Here is a 19,738-nt window from a genome sequence, read left to right on the forward strand (position 1 = left end):
GTGTGCAGGCAGCGGTGTGTGTCTTACCTGTCACTGTAGGCAGCGGCGGTAGCAGTAGCAGGCTGAGTGTATCGGTAGGCAGCGTAACCACCCTAGAAACACAACACACACTCGCTCACATGGGCACATTGACAACAGCTGTTTGGACTTTTTATAAAATGTGTTTGCGTGAAATAAAAGGGTGAGGGTGGGGGGTGGGGGGAGGAGGAGGAGGAGGAGGAGGTTCGGTTTGATGTTATGTGCTGTGACAGAGACTGTACGACTGAATCTCATGGAGATGAAGAGGCATGGAGTGCTTTTGGAGAGAGCGGCACGCGAAAATGTCATATTCATTCGCTCGGAGTTCACGGCATCTGCGCTCGCGATTCGCCGCATGCTCCAAAAGAGGGGTACATGTCATAATCATAGCTATTAAATATATTCCTGAATATATTCCTTTCTTATTCCTCTCATGCATACATCTGAGGATTAATTATGTAGCACTGTCATACTACACTACTTCTTTTTGCCAACAACGGAGAAAGGAATAATTTCAACATGTGGAACGGTAACATCAGATGTTCAGTAAGGCAAAAAGGCCAAACAAACACATGCAGTCAAAAGCGCATATGCCTGCTGATTTGAGCAGCGTTTTTCATAGTCAATGACGGTACGAGATTTAGCTGTCTTCTTGAAATACTCCCACACGGCCATTACTGTGCTCTGGACTTTCGTTTTAATTTAGTATTATATAACAATTAGTTCCTGTTCTCTAATTTAGTGTTTCCCAACCAGTTTTGTCTTATCTACCCCCACAGCCCCATCAGACCCCTTTATAAAAACTAAATAAAAAATGTACATCTGTCTGGATGCACAGGCTGTCATCAGCTCAAATGATCATACTTGCACTTTAAAAATGGTCAAAAAAAAAAAAAAAGCTTTTGGATCTAAATGACTTATATTTATTTCCATATCCTTAACTTGTCACCATACTTTCTGTAATTTTTCTTTGATTTTATTCCACACTTGATTGAGTTTTAATAATAATAATAACATTCAAAACAGATGAAAATTAAGTTTTCAATTTTGCTAGGATGATTTTCTTTCTTTTTTCTTTCCTCCATTAAAAGGCCACACATATTGTAATATGTGTGGCATATTACAATATGCACACATAAAGTGCTACACATATTATTTATCAAAGAAATATATTAAAAATATATATTATAAATATATATTAGTGCTGTCAAACGATTAATCGTGATTAATCGCGTCCAAAATAAACGTTTTTGTTTACATAATATTACAGCACTAATATATATAAATATATTATATTATAAATAAATATATTAAAATATATAAATATATTATATGAATATAAAATAAATAAATAAATAAATACAAACAAAGTACCCCCTAGGAGCTGCTTAAGTACTCATAGTTTGGGAAGCAAAGAAAGCAAGAAATAAAAAAATAAAATAAAAGTCTTTCCAAAGTACTCCCTGGAACCAGAGCAAAATCTTTTTTTTGGACTAAATATTCAGCAAAAGTGCACTCTTGCTTATGTGATGATACATAGTATTTCCTAATATTTTTTGTGTTGTTGTACTGGTGATTTTTTCCTTAATCCATTTATTTTTTGAGGAGGCACAGCTTCCTTTACCATTCCTATTATCAGTCCACAGAAAACACTAACCGATAAGGCCATCTGTACACCTCTGCTCTTCCTCGGGTTCCTCCAGGGCTTACTGGTCTCCTGACCCTGCTGTTCTCCACACCAGGCCTTCAGGCTGAAGTAATTACCACCCTCCCTCTCCCTGCATGCACTCACACATACATAACAGCAGCTCCTTCTCACAACTTTCTTCATGTTCCTCACCCTCCCACTTCCTCGCAGTTCACCTTCGTCCTCTAACTCCTTCCATAATGACTCACCGGGTAATTCGACACTCCCACTGCGTGGCCGGCCCCTTAACAAACCATTTCATTTACTCGCGCAACACTGAGCCTGACACACGGCCGTGATGCATCTGGGCTGTATTTAAAGCCGGTGTGATGAGCTGCAGAGCGGGACGGCTGAACGGGGCCCCTTAGTCACCAGTGCTGTCATCTCTGACAGACGGGGGCCGTGGGCATCTACATGTCTCTGAAGCTCCATTAGGCTTGGCCAGCTAACCTCAGGGAAACTGACAGGGTGTGCAGGTGCGGTGAGAGCAGTGGTCAGGACTTTAATGCTGAGATGCGCATCTGGAGATCGGCCACAATTTATCATTATGACTCACAAAGAGAGAGAGGAATAGATAGGGCTCCACTGACTCCTGACTGCTTGTATCTGTCTGGAGTGCATGTGGACATGCTGAGTTTATCATGGTTATTGATGCGCATGGTGAGATTCTCATACTTTTACTAGAGTGTGTTTGTCTGCTACAACCACTTGATGGCCTGAGCTACTTGAAAGGATTCCACAGGGGGATATAATACAGAATAATAAAACTTTTCAAGTGCTTTATATGTGCATATGTAACATTATGCAACAATAATTCCAGTCCCCGGTAATAGTCCAACAGCACCAAGACTTCTCAGTGTTTATATCATACTATGCATTAATGGTGGGAATAACTCATTGACTCTTATTGCAGGTTACATTGACATACCAGTAGGTGGCAACAAGTGACTGTCTTAATGGGGATTAATTGAACCAATTGGTTTAAACACTGAACTGAAAAAGGGACTTTTATGATTGTTGATGCATGAGTCATTTAATTATTCACTCAACCGATTTGTTCAAAACACTGATTCAACAACATTTGTGGTCTATTTGCATTGGCAGAGCAAAAACAGACACATTCAAAAGCAGCAATTCAAAAAAGTTTTTTGATAAAACAAAGTCTCAGCTTTCAAATATATCCGTTTTTTTCATTAGATTCAAATAATACATGTCATTTTGACACTCTTTAATGTGGCGTGACAGATTGCTGTTGCTGCTTCACATCAAATGGCAGTTTGAAAGCTATTCAAATTGCCATAGCTCATAAGTTGGAAAAGGTTTCATATTATATTATATTGTTAAATATATGCAAAATATTACAAATCCATAATAATTTTACTTACCCTGTTACTGATGCCTTAAATAATTAAACGCATGTTTGAACAACAAAAAAAGTCTACATTTTCGGAAACTTTAGAGGCAATTTATTTTAAGGTGTCCTTGTTACAGTGTAATTATACATTTAAGCACTGAGTAATGTTAATTAACTACATGTACTTACTATATGGTTAGGGTTAGGATTAGCGTTCGGTTTAGGGTTACTTGCATGTAATTATGCATAATTTATTGTTAATTTAATGGTAAGTACATGTAACGTGTAACAAGGACACCTTAAAATAAAGTGTTAGCCAATTTTCTTATTCTTATACTCTGTTTCTTTAGAAGCAAACAGGCTTATGTTGGTGAAACAAAATAATTACATCATTAGAAAAAGCAGAGACTTGTGTTCCTAGATCAAAACGATCAGGTCATATTGGAGGGTTTCCAATCATTACTGATGTTGCAAATGGACTTGTTTGTTACAGTGTGGCTTTGGGCATTTCTAAATCTTCTAGAAATGAAAAGTCAGCCACATGAGGGAAATGCAAAGCACTGTATATTACAGATTAAATGGAGAGATATTACACACGCTGTGTCGTTTATATTTGGTAGATCTTCCTGCCTTATTGCACCCCTGCATGTGGTATGTATCCAGTTTTTCTTTTCATTTTAAGGCTGTCTGTTCTATGCTAGCGTAGCTTCATTTTACAGACATCAGCCAACATTCAGTACATTTAGCAGAGCACTCAGCAAATTAAGATTTATGTACATGAACATTCAAGGACGGCATGCGAATACTTACATAAATATCTGCACCATAAAATCCGTCCTGGTAAACAACACTGGAAAGATGCAAACACACGCACACACAGACAAACACATCAATATTAGTGCATGTTCCCATGCAAGCAATACCAACCCCATCTCTAGCCAGGGTTAGTGGAACAGAATAAGAAATACATACACACTGAATAAGAGTGACAAAGGGTCTCTACAAGCACTTTTGAAGTAATTAGAAAGGAGTAAAGGCTTTGTACAGGGGCCACAGAGAGCTGAAATTTCCTCACATCATATTTTAGTCATTAGCAAAATGTAAAAAATGAAAAATACAAATAAAATCTATGTAGTACATGTTAAAAATGAGGGGGAAATGAATTTATTATTATTATTATTATTATTATTAATCAACCATATCGCTTTGGAATAGTTTTAAAGCATCACCCGTCTGAAAATAATTAAAGACCAAAATTATTAACAACAATAATTTACAATAAGTTTAATTTACAATTAGTTTGTAAACATTTTTTTTTAATTTTAAGATTAAAGTTTGAAAATCACTTGATTGGTTATTGGCATTTAAAATGTAATTGAGGGTGACAATGATAATTTCTGAGCCACATCAAAAGCTGTAAAATGCTGTTAATTCTTTAAAATCTAATAAAATACAATCTATATTTTGTGTTTACCCTAGTGAAAAATAAATATACTTAAATGTATTTGAAATACATTTATTTCATGCTAAGTATACTTCAAATACATTTTCATCTTTATGTACCTACTAAAATGCCCCGCAATTGTACTTTTAGTATACTAAACTGGTATACTTCAAGTCTGCTAAATTGGAACAACTAATTTTGTACTTAATGCACTTTAATTGTGCAGAAGTAGTGCTGAAGTCCAACTAAAGATACACTTAATATATTTGATTATGCTAAAGTGGAACTATTGCAAGTATACTTTAGGTACACTTTAAATATTTTGCATTTAAAGACTGATATTATTCAAAGATCATACAATCCTCATCAAAAGTGACATTAAAACACATTTTAAGCTTCTTAATAAGAAAAATGCATTGCGCACAAGTAATACTCCAAATGAAGATTCATTAAAAAATTTTATATCAGTAAGTCTCGAGCTATCTGTCAGTAAATACGTTAATACATTTGAACTACACTTAGTATAAAATAAAAGTATTTTAAATATATAACTTTTTTACTAGAGTAGTTTTATGACTTGGCAAATCCAAAGACTAAAAATCATATCAAAAACTTCTTAAATCTAAAAATTCTATTAATGCCTTACAAGCACTGATATTTCCTTTAGATTTATTTTTATCACACAGTTTAAGTGGCATGTTTTTATTTAGCTTTTTTGTATTTTTTTGCTGTGAATCTCTTCTAACCTTCGCGTTTGTCAATTTTACACAAGACAGATTGTGGAAACTACTGTAGTCTGTGGCCCCTGACACCTCAAAACTCCACAGAACCTCCATCAATATTATCAGCTTGCAGTTACACACATGAAATCAGAACCAAAATAATCAGAAACATCATTTGACTGCTCAGAGATCACAAATCCTTCTGCATTTAGTAGTTTGAGAGGATTTACATAATGTTACATTACAAAAAAGGAACGCTTAAGGCCATCGACCATGATAGAACAGCATGGCAGCTGACTGTCATCATTACTTGCAGGATGCACGGGTTTCATGCTGCACTGGTTGTGTGTGCTGAGGTAGAGATGCATGCACGTTACAGCAGCCCAGCGACGAGGGGGAGTGGTTGTCAGAAGAGAGGACTAAAGGTGAACTAGTGTGTGTGTGTGTGTATGTGAGAAGGGAGTGTAGTTACGTACCCCCCATAGGCTGGGATGTGTGGGGGAGGCGCAGCTGCCCGGAACGTATTGTAGACGGTGCGCCCCCTTCCTCTTAAGTGTGCCCCTCTGTACGCCGCCGCCGCCGCTGCCGCCGTGGCTGCTGGGTATGGGAAGCCTGGCACTGTGAAGAAAACATACAGTATACACATGAGGAACCATTACAGAAGAACAATAGTTAAACAGGTTTGGAACAGTGTAGTTATTTTTAACTAAAACTATACATTTATTTTATGGTGTTCTTGTTACAGTGTAATTGTACATTTAAGTACGGAGTAAGATTAATTAACAACAGTCTGTAGGGTTAGTTGCATGTATGCATAATTTATTGTTGTTACTATAGTAAGTACATGTAACTTGAGTTACAAGGACACTGTAAAATTGATACCAAAAATTGGGTTACACTTTATTTTAAAGGGGTCATATGATGCTTTTTTAAAGATCATTATTTTGTGTATTTGGTGTAACAGAATATGTTGACATGCTTTAATGTTCAAAAAACACATTATTTTTCAAATACTGTACATGTAAATATATATGTAAGTACAAAGTAATATTAATTAACTACAAGTACTTACTATATGGTTAGGGTTAGGAATAGGGTTGCATGTAATTATGCATAAATAATTGTTATTATAATACACGTAACATGTGTAACAGACATCTTAAAATAAAGTGTTACAAAAAAATTGTTGTACTTGAAACAAAGCTAAAAATAAAACAAATATTAGATGAACAACATAAACTTAGTTATTTATGAAAATGAGAAAATCTAATAAATGAATGAAATAAATGAAGGCTAAATAGAATTATTTAATAAAAACAAAAATGAATAAAAATGCTCAAAGCACAACATTACTAAAACTTGAAAAATGAGAACAAATAAATATATGTATATAATAAAATATGATATATTAAATATAATATATAATAAAATATGAATAATATTTATAGAAATAATATATTATTAATAAATAGTATATAAATAATGACAGCACTGGGAGAACTGCCATTATGTACTTTTAAAAACAGGCCTTTCATGCTGTTTTGAAATAAAGGGTTTGATGTACTGTGACATCACCATCACGAGCACATTAACATGCCGCCCACATATATACATTAACGCCTATTCAAAATTCAGCCATCTGGCCTACCCTGATGCACGACAGCGTGAACTTTGTCAGTATGCTGAGATTAACCAATCATAAAGATGTCATTTACATATAGATGCCTTAAAGCTACAGTAGCAAAAAACATAAGAGGCAAAAATGATCAAGCAAAACTAAACTAAAAATGTTTGGTAGTACAAAAATGTAGATTTCTGGGGAAAAATAAAATGCAAAAAGGCAGGATATAACCCCTTTAAACGCCATCATTGCAAAATAACCCCCCTCGGGGTGATTACACGGCTACTTTTGAAATAAGCAACTAAATGGTCAAAGGATTGATTTGAGGTGAAATCGTTTTAATGTGTGAGAACAAAGACACAACAGGCTGATACAAAAAATAGCTCAGTGTTGCTAGGGACAGTCAAATATGCAGTTATACAATGTAATATTTGACTGCAGAATGCCACGACTGACCAATCAGGATCAAGTATTCCAGAGCGCCGTGTAATAAACTGCCAAATGAACTATAAGTCTCAACTAATCGGAGCTGTGAGGAATGGTACCCTACCTCCATCTACACCTGCAATTAGCCCCAAACTCTAACAATGAGTAATAACCAAACTACGGGAGGCATACAGACCTCTGAGGCTGGGTGAAAACAGAAAGCTTTGTATTGTTGTTAAATGATCATTAAGTTTAATAGGGCGTCGGTGGTGAAAATTACTTTTAAGAGGCTTAATTTGAAATGGTTGAGAGGAATAAAGAGAGAGGGGGTTTGTGAAAGCTGCTCCATTCTTTAACATTACAGGTTTTCAAAAGGAGATCATATAAATGCCTAATAGGAGCACTGAATCTTTCATTTGGCTGATCAAAATTAAGATTTAAGGAAGGGGTTTGCGTGATGTAGAAAGGTGAAAAGGATTGTTCCATTTGACTCTTTGTCATCTTGGATATGTCTCGCTTTCATGCAGTGCACCACAGCTGTCTTACTATATAAAAGAGCAGAATACAGCGAAATGAACTCTACAATTTACTTACAAATTTATTGTATTTATAAAGGAAGACATTACCTTCCCATTACTGAAATGTTTCATATTTGTAAGGTTAACATACATTTGTTAAAATTCAATAACATTTATCTATAATTCACTAGTATCAGAATCATATATACGTATATAAAAGGCAGCATTTAAATGCAGCATTTAAAAATGCAGCATTAAAAAAAAAAAAAAACTATAATATTCATTAGTCACATTTTATTTCATTCTCCTTCCATGCCAGGCAGCCCATCTGACAGCCATTTTTGAAATATGCTGCGTACATGTTTGCATATTTGCAAGAGCTTCACTTTGATGTGTAGAATGTGTCCTGAGGAAAATAAATATGAGATGTATTTAGCCTGAATATTTAGTTCAGTTGCCCTGCGCATCGCGCTCTGCAACCTTACACAGTGCTGCAAACCGCAGAGGCTCTTTTACGGATGCATAATATATAAACAAGAGGCGCTTCGAGATTAGACAAATCTCACAGCTGATGTAAAATGCACTGTGTATTGAGTACGGATAATTCTGCAGCTTGTTGAAAACTAGGATCAATGATTATGAAAATAATTAATGGAAGTAAAAAAGATTTAAAAAAAATCAAACAAATTAAGAAAGTACACTCTAAAAAATGCTGGGTTAAATACAACCCAGTGCTGGGTAAAATAGGGAATTATGTAAACAAAAATTTTATTTTGGATGCAATTAACCACGATTAATTGTTTGACAGCACTAATATTTCACATTTATTTATTCTTTAATCATTTTCATCGTTTCATATTTCAATTTCTTTAATTGTATTTTATTTTCAGTAGAATCATTGATCATTTCAATTTTTATTTTCAGTCAGTTTATTTTATTCATCATTTTCATAATAAAATAATTCACATTTTATTTGCAGTCAGTTTATTTTATTAATCATTTTCATAATAAAATAATTCAAATGTTATTTTCAGTCAGTTTATTTTATTAATCATTTTCATAATAAAATAAACTGACTGAAAATAAAATTTGAAATGATTCTACTGAAAATAAAATGATTTAAGAAAATACAATTAAAGAAATTGAAATATGAAACGATGAAAATGATTAAAGAATAAATAAATGTGAAATATTAGTGCTGTCACATGATTAATCGTGATTAATTGCATCCAAAATAAAGTTTTTGTGTACATAATATATGTGTGTGTACTGTGTATATTTATTATATGTATATAAATACACACACATACAGTATATATTTAAAAATATGTCATGTTTATATATTAAATATATTTATCTGTAATATAAATAATTTACATATAAACATAATAAACATAAATATATACATATAAATATTTTCAAAATATATACTGTATGTGTGTGTATTTATATACACATAATAAACATACACAGTACACACACATATATTATGTAAACAAAAACTTGTATTTTGGATGTGATTAATCGCAATTAATCGTTTGTTTGCACTAGAAATAATGATTGTAATTATCAATAAAATTTATTAAAATAGCTTCACTTTGATGTGTAGAATGTGTCCTGAGGAAAATAAATATGAGATGTATTTAGCCTGAATATTTACAGGATAAACAACTTAGACTATGCACTTTCATTTAGAACGATGAAGGGTGGAGGGCTAGATGAAAACGGAGCAACAGTAAGTGCCGCTGAATGAAAGATGGGAGCGTGCAGCAGCAGCAGTGAGCTCCGGGGGGATGCACAGGAGAGTTAGTCCGTTTTATTGCTTTGAGAGCGATTACAGTGAAGCAGATGCTCTGGCCGACGGGAGGTAGCCTCCGCATCAAAGCCATAAAAGTGTACAACTGCTTTGTAGTGCAATAATTTCTAAATGGGAAGTGTTTGGGGGGGTTGACGTGTGGACAGAGCCCATGTTTTATAAACATTGCAGGAGGTTCGGCTGCCCTGTGCATCACGCTCTGCAACCTTTCACAGTGCAGCAAACCGCAGAGACTCTTTTACAGATGCATATATAAACAAGATGCGCTTCAAAATTAGACAACAATCTCACAGCTTTCAGATCAAATGCGTTGTGTATTGAGTATGGATAATTCATATGTAAACAAAAACTTGTATTTTGGATGTGATTAATCGCAATTAATCGTTTGACAGCACTAGAAATAATGATTGTAATTATCAATAAAATTTATTAAAATAAAAGTTAAAATTGAATGAGGGGGGAAATTCTGAATGATTCTGATTATCACCACTCATTTGCAAAATAAATAAATAAATAAATAAAATAAAAAAATCTAGATTACTAGTCAGTTGTTGGATGACTAGCTGACCAATCCCCTATTAAATTTGCAGTTTTTTTCCTTTAAGAAAAATGTAAGTAGACAGTCACTATTTATATACACTGTTCTCTGGTAGCTTTATAATCCAAACGTATGTAATCTCACAGTAAGCAGTCTTTTGAAACACGTTTCAAGTCTTAATGAATGCACATTTTTAATCACCTCTGTACACATGTCGGGGTCATTTCAAATTGTTTCTTCCCACAATGCAATCTCAAACGTTCAATGTACAACACAGAAGAGGCCACCAAAAGTGCTTTCATTCCATTTTAAAACGCTTCGTCCTTCCGCTAAAAGCCGTTTGTTGTCTTCCACGATACCCTATCTGCTCAAATTAATTCCATTTTGCTGCTGCCTTTTTGAATATTTGCAAATTCTTCTCTTGCGCTCCGTTAATTGCACGTCACTTTTCAAACTTATCATTCAGTATTTGTGAGTTAAAAAAAAGCCCAGCAATGTTGAAAGCGCCAGTTATAAAATTATAAAAATTATAATTTTCCACTGTCTCTCGTTCAGTCAGGACTCAATCAGAGAGAGAGAGCAAGGACAGTGATGTCATACTAAAACACTGAAACATTAGTGCTGCGAAACTGTCAGTCAATACAAATCACCCTCTAAATCATTACGACCCAAAGTACTCCATTTCAGTTCATATGGCTGAAACTCTCTCAGCCAATACGAGTCTGTTTCTTCTGAAAATTCAATAATCTGAATGTTGGGCATAGAGAAGTTACCCTTCTTCTCCTCTCACTTAAGGAAATGAGTTTACCAATTTGTGATCAATTATTTCTTTGCCAATAAACATTAAAGATGAGAAATTGAGGTCAATAAATGAATGTGTGTATGTGTGTGCAGAGAAACGTGAAGTCTGAATGGTGTGAGCGTTTATGTGTACATTTCTTCAACTTGTAGGCACTTTCATGTCTCAGGGGTTGATTTTAATTCAAACAGATTTCATATATATATATATATATATATATATATATGTAGTTAATCTAAAACAGTGAAATAAAGTGAAAAAAGAAACTATGTATACAGTAGCTATTATTATTTTACTATTTATATTTGTGTATGTGGTTACCAAAGAGACAACAGTTACGGACAGAGACCATAGAAAGTATTTGGACAAGTCACAATTAAAATGGTTGAATTTCATTGCACTACAATTTTTTTTTAATGGAATATTTTATTGTGCATCATTTCCAATGATGCTGTAATTATGGAACACCTTTGCCACTATGAAATATAAAAAAAGGAAAAGTAATCGTGACTTTTTCCCTCACAATTGCAAGTTTATATCTCACGATTCTGACTTTTCTCAAGTTGCAATTACAAGTTTGCATAGTAATAGTCAAATTGTGCAAAAATGTTAAAACATTAAGTGTGTGCATTTTGAATACATAAAAGGCTAATTATTAAATTTACCTTAGCAAGGAAAACAAAATACACCATTTTTATATGTGATAGAAATGACATTATTGGTTTAGGAACAAAAATAAAACAGAATTCTCTTATGATGCATGTGTCTATGCACAAGTATAGCTGTCAGACGTGTATCTTCTAAAAGCGCCCATAGTTGAGGAAACACCCTTATATTTGCCTTTTGTTATCAGGCAGCATATACTGTATGACTTTCAAAAAATAATTGCTAGAGATGCATCTTTTTAACCTTGCTCGTGTGTGAACTCATTTCCTGAAAAAAAACCCCCCACATGCATTAGAGAAAGACAGAGTGTGTATGTGTGCGTCTTTAAAGAAGAGCCTCAGATTTCCCGTGGTCAGAGGTGGCCTCAATTTGCATAATCTCTGGGCGTAAATTGCTGGAAGTCTAATTTTCAAACATCCGCCCAATCTCCGTCAGCCGTAACACTTAATCAGAGATCAGCCCGGCAGACAAGCGAGGTCTGGCACGTTGGTCATCCCTCAGCCTTGTGCCAATAGCTTTCATTCGCCTCAGCCGGAGAACTGTTAATGAACATCAAAGCTATCTTAAATCAACAGTCTGCCGCAGGTGAGAGCCGCTTCGAGTGGCGACCGCTGAGGCTTGTTCAGAAACCAACCTCACGTCACACATCTGACTGTCTCATGAATCAAAGACGCTCCTTTTCCATCCCGGTCCTTCAGGATATTTGTTTATATAAGTAACTTTCTAGCTTACTAGTCACCATTCAAATTCACGCTCAATCGCTCTGTGCAGTCTTTCTATCTGCAATCCCAGCAGCTTCGTGCCAAAGCCTATTTCTGCCATTAGACAAGCGAAAAGATCTGAGGCGTTTTCCGATATCGCCACAATTCGGGCGTATTAACAACGCTTTAATTATAATTAAGACAAAGATCTAAAAAAAAGAAAAAGAAATGGTGAGTGCTGGGAAGAACAAAACATTCGCACCTTAATGGGATGTGGGCTGTTTGGACACTTGAAAGGTGAGACGAAAGCAAATCAATAATGAGCCATTTTGTAATTAACAGAATGTGCGCTGAATTAGGCAAACGACTGTCTAGAGAAATTGAAAATATTGATTTTAATTTATAAAATATATTTCAGCCCTTTGATGCCCTTGCGTCGACAGACAATTCGATTTAACCATCACCTCAATATTTTTGCCTTCCCGTTTCTTCTTATTATCATAAAATCTCGATATTTTCCCATATAATGGAGGAGGTAATGATGTTCGGGGAAGGTCAGAGGCTGGGATGGCCAAGGTTGAGGAGGAGATGACCGAAGAAAGCGAGAGAAAAAGAGTTCAGCGTGTGTTTCAACCAGCGAAACCCGCTTGCTTTCAAAGGCCCATAAAATGAAATGAAGCCCTGGGGCTCTGGAAGCTCGCTGGATTATGTTTTCAAAGATGTGTAGCGTGTTTGCAGTTGTGACAACGGCGTCTTGGAGCCTCTTGCCAATAGGCCAGCGAGCACAGATGCACATTGTGAAACAGGCCCTTTGGGTGATTAGAATAATCACTTCCTGCCTGCCAGCTCTTTCAAGCTGATGCCAGAGCCCGTAGATTAAGGTCACGCATTATACACACCTCCAAACACCAGGCCCAGAACTATGCCTCCGTCAAATAATGCAGTTAAACAACAACTGCTACAATCTTCTGCTTGTTTGTGGTTGATATTTTTAACCAAAAACTGAACAACACTGACAAAGACCCAACAAGTATCTGAACACTTTTAAGTCACACTTAAAATGTTCGAATTTCATTCTACCACCCACTCCGTTCAAACCACTTAGCTAACAAGGAACATTCTCAGAACATTCTCAGGTTAACATTCTGGCAAGGTTCTCTCAAAATTAGGAACAAAGATTCTTCTAGCAATGCTAACAGATGTTCGTTCAGAGTTACCTGGTCTTTACTAATGTTCTCAAAGCATTAGCACAAAAACATTACTTATACATTGCTCATGGAGTGTTTTATTTCTGAAACGTTTTTAAATGTCACTACTTGTTTCAGAAGATTCAGAGAACATTCACAAGTAATGTTCCCATTATAAAATGGAATGTTCCTTTGACATTTGCATAAGCAAAATAACACTTTTTAAAAGCATTTGTGAAATGTTTTGAATGTTCAGATATAATGTTTTCATATTACAATGGAAATATTAGCAAAATGTACTTAGAACAAATTTTTGTTAGCTGGGCTAGTGGCATCTATAACAAATAACATGTAACTTTTTGGGGGCATTTCTGGGGTAGTTTTATTAGCAGAGTAACCACTGGTGTAGTTCATCGCATTTACTATGAAATATCAAATTATTAGCGTGAAAAGTGCACTTTCTTTCTTCAAAATGAATGGCACTTTCTTTGATTTTTCATCCAGTGACTCTAACGCAATGAGATTCATACATTTTTAAAGCTGCCAATACTATTTGGAGCCACTGTAAGTCCAATATATGGTAATAAAATAACATAACAGGAAAACAGTGAGCTATAAAACTTGCTTTTTGAAAGGAATATGACAATATCATGTCTGATATCAGAGTAATTCACCATTTCATATCCTCTGCAGTGTTCATAAACAGATGATTCAGGGCTTGTGGGTTGAGAACTTTTTTCACACACAACACTGCAAAAAATGCTTTTCTTACTTAGATTTTTTTGTCTTGTTTTCAGCCAAAATATCTAAACATTCTTAAATCAAGGATTTTCTAGACAAGTAAAAATTATTGTCTTGTTTTCAGAAAAAACTAGTCAAAATTAAGTGTTTTTTTGTTGTTGCTTAGAACAAGCAAAATAATCTGCCAATGGAGTAAGCAAAATAATCTTATTTCAAACAGATAACAAGATTATTTTTCTTACCCCAATGGCAGATTATTTTGCTTGTTTCAAGCAAAAACTTTTTTTCTGAAAATAAGACAATAATTTTTACTTGTCTAGAAAACTCTTCTTGGTTTAAGAATTGTTAGATATTTTGGCTGGAAACAAGACAAAAAATCTAAGTAAGAAAAGCAATTTTTTGCAGTGAAAGCACATTAGTGAAGCTGCCCATTAGCACTAAATGCAAATGCATCTAACCCTCTGTGTTACAGTGATGCTTTGTACAATTATTCATTTGCAGCATTTATCGTAATATGATTGCGTTTATTCATAAAGAACACAAAAAAAAGAATACACAAAACTTCAGAAAATCTACAGAAAGGTGAAGATAAATGATAATGATTTGGTTAATTTTAATTCATAGGAGTTCTACATTTACAAATAATTAATACATTTTTACAATTTTACTTTTTAAGAAAAAAAAATGCTTTGGATAATTTCCCATGGCATTCTTCCCTACATTTTTCAAAAGTCTTGTTTTTGTTGGAGCTATGTCCAAAAATCTTTTTTGTCCAAAAATCAAACTATTTCATCATTGGAATAACATGCATACTCAATCTTTTTACTAAAGGTATAATGAGTTACAGAGCCAGTTCCTTTTAAATGCGGATCCACTCACCTGCATAGAATTCTGGGCTGTAGACTGCACCCATGACTGGATTCAACTTCCACCCTAGACATAAGACAGAGAGGGAGATCTGATATCTGCACCACTAGAAATTTACATCTGATCCTACACAAGACATAGAGATGGATTCTGGCTAACTAGAACCTCCAGGCCAATGCGTAATGATGTCAGTAGAGGGCTGACCACACTGAAGCGCTGCTGTCATCCAGAGTAAGGAAAGGGCACGGAGCGGCCTGACAGATTTCTCTCTGATTCTAACCTCTACAAATGGCCTGTCTGTTTAAGCCCTCCATAAGTACAAAAAAAGAGAGAGATTTCAGTGATATCAACTGGGATCTAAAAGGTTGTCTCGGCATTTCACTTCCATTTAAACTTTTTCGGTGAGGAAGAGAACTGCAGTGAAAACCATTTTCAGAAAGCCGAGAATTACAAGAACTTCGTTTGAATCTGTGAGGTCTGTGGCCACAGAAAGCTACTGAGTGTGAATAAGACAGTAAAAGAAACTTGCAAAATAGCATGCTAATAAGCATTAAATGAATATGAAATATTTAATATTCTGCACTGTTACTGGGTTGTTAAATAAATGAGTACATTTGTGACACTGATCTACACAAGATGATCTTTTGAGAACACGATCTTCAGGTTTTATACAAATGTGTAACAGTGCTGCTGTCATTAAAGGAATATCAATTCAACTTTTTACTCAAAATTTTCGACTGATGTAATTTGTGCATTAGTATAAATTCGAAAAATTGAATAGAACCATTTTACTAGTGGTCTCAGATACAGACCTCAGATGATACAATACAATTGAATGTTAGCAAATTATTGTATTATTATTTTGTTTTACACTCAAAAAATTGTTTATAAAACAAAATACAAAACATGTTTACCCAAATAATTAAAATAAGTATTGTGTCTGAACTGACAATGGACTGGCCAATATATCAGCAGTGTTGGGGAGTAACTTACATGTAATGGAATAATGTAAATAAATGTAAATATAATCTGTTACAGTTACTGAGAAAAAAAATGTGGAATTAAATTACAGTTACTTATGAAGATGTTAACGATTACAAAGGGGGTTACATCTGAATATTTTCACACACATACAGATATGATTGATTTCTTTCCAAAATTGCATTGACTGTTTTAAAATACGAGACACCAATGTTTCAGGAGTTTAGAACACATGCTTATTTAATAATGGTTTTATTTGGTTTTATGTACATGCTTTAAAAAAAAAACAATTTACGTTTTTTTCCAAAGCATTGTTAGATGCCAGTATTTACTGTCATAGATATGCAAAGATTTGATTTCAAAAACAGTATCATAGCTATTAAACTAGGCTACATCTTATCATTTTAAATCTGTATTTAACCTCAGAACAATCTCAAAGTAAAAAAGAGGTGCTAAAGTCTGATTTTGTGGTGGCTGCGTTTTCAGATGAAATTATTATATTCGAGTGATGGATTTTGAAAGTCTGACATCAGTGCTGAGTACTACTGTAAGGTTAACCCTGCCTGCTTTAAATGTTTCAAAATGATTAACAGTTGAATACATTTGTTAGAAATTTTGAAAAGTAATCAAAAAGTAATCACATGTAATCAGTTACATTACTTTAATAAAGTAATTAAAATAGTTGACACTACTTATTACAACTTGCAATCTGTAACTTATTGCATTTCCAAAGCAACCTTCCCAACACTGTTTATCAGTCCATCAAAACATAATAGAAAGCGGTATGATGTTTCGCAATATTAATGAAACTTGTTCTTACCGTTTGCATATGGGTTGATGGTCTTTTTATTCGTCATTACCCGTGCTGTTGCATTGTTAACCTGAGCACAAACAGAAGTGTGTGAGCAAGAAACATACTGAAACTAAAGCTGTAATACTGAAAATATTGTTTTAACAAATATTGCATGCATTACAGTGAAGGTTTTCAAAATGATTACAGATCATAACAAACAGTTAAAGAAAAGTGGTAAGACACATAAAGCAAAGAAAATATATGCAATAGTCTCATAAAAAGACTCGTCAGCATGCGTCATCAAAAAAAAAGATCAAGTTGAAGGAGTACATAGAGAAAAAAACCCCAACAAAAACACACAAAATGCACTCAACAAATGAAAGGCATCGAATATGAGACAGCATGCAGTGGAGAGGGAACGATTAGGTTAAAAGAAAAGAAAGAAAACGTAGGAATGGAAAGAAAGAAAAAACGTTTGGCACTGCGCAACATACACTAAACATTCAGAGTTGAGGTACAGTTGGAAAACAAAGCAACATTTAGCATTCAACACTCCAAGAGCCTTGTGCTTCATCACAAGAATAATAATCAGAAAGGAAAAAAAATATATATATATATATAAAAAAAAAAAAGTCATAACGAAAGAAAGTCATTCAAGCCGAAAGGACAGCTAACAAAGTATATAAAAAGAGGGTGCATTATTTAACATAATCATGGAGTTCAGAATCTGTACATTTGTTAGAAATTTTGAAAAGTAATCAAAAAGTAATCACATGTAATCAGTTACATTACTTTAATAAAGTAATTAAAATAGTTGACACTACTTATTACAACTTGCAATCTGTAACTTATTGCATTTCCAAAGCAACCTTCCCAACACTGTTTATCAGTCCATCAAAACATAATAGAAAGCGGTATGATGTTTCGCAATATTAATGAAACTTGTTCTTACCGTTTGCATATGGGTTGATGGTCTTTTTATTCGTCATTACCCGTGCTGTTGCATTGTTAACCTGAGCACAAACAGAAGTGTGTGAGCAAGAAACATACTGAAACTAAAGCTGTAATACTGAAAATATTGTTTTAACAAATATTGCATGCATTACAGTGAAGGTTTTCAAAATGATTACAGATCATAACAAACAGTTAAAGAAAAGTGGTAAGACACATAAAGCAAAGAAAATATATGCAATAGTCTCATAAAAAGACTCGTCAGCATGCGTCATCAAAAAAAAAGATCAAGTTGAAGGAGTACATAGAGAAAAAAACCCCAACAAAAACACACAAAATGCACTCAACAAATGAAAGGCATCGAATATGAGACAGCATGCAGTGGAGAGGGAACGATTAGGTTAAAAGAAAAGAAAGAAAACGTAGGAATGGAAAGAAAGAAAAAACGTTTGGCACTGCGCAACATACACTAAACATTCAGAGTTGAGGTACAGTCGGAAAACAAAGCAACATTTAGCATTCAACACTCCAAGAGCCTTGTGCTTCATCACAAGAATAATAATCAGAAAGGAAAAAAATAAAAAAATAAAAAAAATTACGAAAGAAAATCATTCAAGCTGAAAGGACAGCTAACAAAGGATATAAAAAGAGGGTGCATTATTTAACATAATCATGGAGTTCAGAATCTGAGTAGGATGCGCACGATTCAGTTCAATCCAATCAGAGCCTCTCAGGAAGCTAAATGTTCACTCAAGTAACGTGTACCAAGAGAAAACAGCATCAAGAAACTCAACATCAAGTCAAAAAACAGTCACGAGGTATCAGCGCGGAGTTCGTGAAATGGCAGATGGCTCTCCACTTACCATTCGCCGCCATCGCCCGCGTGTGTATGTATTGTTACCACGGTTAGTGAGTTTGGTGAGGGGCCTACCAGCTACCGTTGGAAAAGGGGGGGAAATGAGAAGGCAAAATAGGCAACATCTTACTTAAAGACGGCACCACATCCGAATAACTCTTAAAATTGAAAAGAAAAAAAAATCAAGTAAAGAAAGAAGCACAACTGTCAAATGGGAATCGGCTATAAAGATGCCCACTTTCGCTGCAGACCTGCAGATCAGTTTTGCTACAGTATTTCACCTTCAGTGACTGTTCTAGACTGTAAAGTAAGTGTAATTTGAGCTGTAGATTTTAATAGGCTTGTGTTTGAGAGCAGCTCCGTCTAATAGCAGCGTCTTCAGGCCAATTACCAAGCGCTGCCGACTTCGGGCCGCTTTAAGAGCAGATCCCTCGTCAACTTTGCAATAAGGCCTCTGGCTATCATCACACAAATGCTGTTTGCACTCTGCCTGATGACTTACTGCACCCGTTTGTTTATTAAGCCAAAATATGCTTTAAAAAAAACAAAAACAGAATAGAACAGAAAAGAACCGAATAAACACAAGTGAATGCCAACAAAAGCAAACCAATTAGATAACGGCGAGCACCGTATTATATTTGATTTGAGATCTTAGAATAACTGAAACGTATTAGGGATACAATGTGGGGAGTAGGGTTGCCACCCGTCCCTTAAAATACGGAATCGTCCCGTATTTAAAGGTAAAATGATGCGTCCCGTATCAAACCAATACGGGACGCGATTTGTCCCGCGGTTTAAAACATCTAGGAGCTCATGTCCGCCCTTTGAACACAAGGCTCTCCAGATGTAGGGCTGAATGGGAAAGTTATCAATGGGTCTGTCCTGTAACTAATGATGAACGCACAGTTTGCAGAGAGGCATTTCAGTTGCTCACCGTGGACTGTCTGACTTAAAGGGACAGTTCACCCAAAAATGAAAATTTTGTCATCGTTTACACACCCACAAGTTGTTCCAAACCTGTACTAATTTCTTTCTTCTGTTGAACACAAAAG

At 34.9% G+C, this 19,738-nt stretch overlaps 1 protein-coding gene across 1 annotated transcript in view; it reads right to left on the reverse strand.

Moving 5' to 3' along the window:
- rbfox1 (RNA binding fox-1 homolog 1) overlaps positions 1-19,738 on the reverse strand; it is a 131,498-nt gene that overhangs the window by 12,867 nt on the left and 98,893 nt on the right. Inside the window, exons 6-10 of the mRNA XM_016545656.1 lie at positions 17,832-17,892; positions 15,118-15,171; positions 5,702-5,843; positions 3,870-3,909; positions 28-92 (exon numbers count right to left, since the gene is read on the reverse strand). Of these exons, the coding sequence (XP_016401142.1) occupies positions 28-92; positions 3,870-3,909; positions 5,702-5,843; positions 15,118-15,171; positions 17,832-17,892 (362 nt within the window). The remainder of the gene's footprint in view (positions 1-27; positions 93-3,869; positions 3,910-5,701; positions 5,844-15,117; positions 15,172-17,831; positions 17,893-19,738) is intronic.

Source organism: Sinocyclocheilus rhinocerous, unplaced genomic scaffold, assembly GCF_001515625.1.
Source record: "Sinocyclocheilus rhinocerous isolate Xijiao unplaced genomic scaffold, SAMN03320098_v1.1 scaffold189, whole genome shotgun sequence".
NCBI lineage: Eukaryota > Metazoa > Chordata > Actinopteri > Cypriniformes > Cyprinidae > Sinocyclocheilus > Sinocyclocheilus rhinocerous.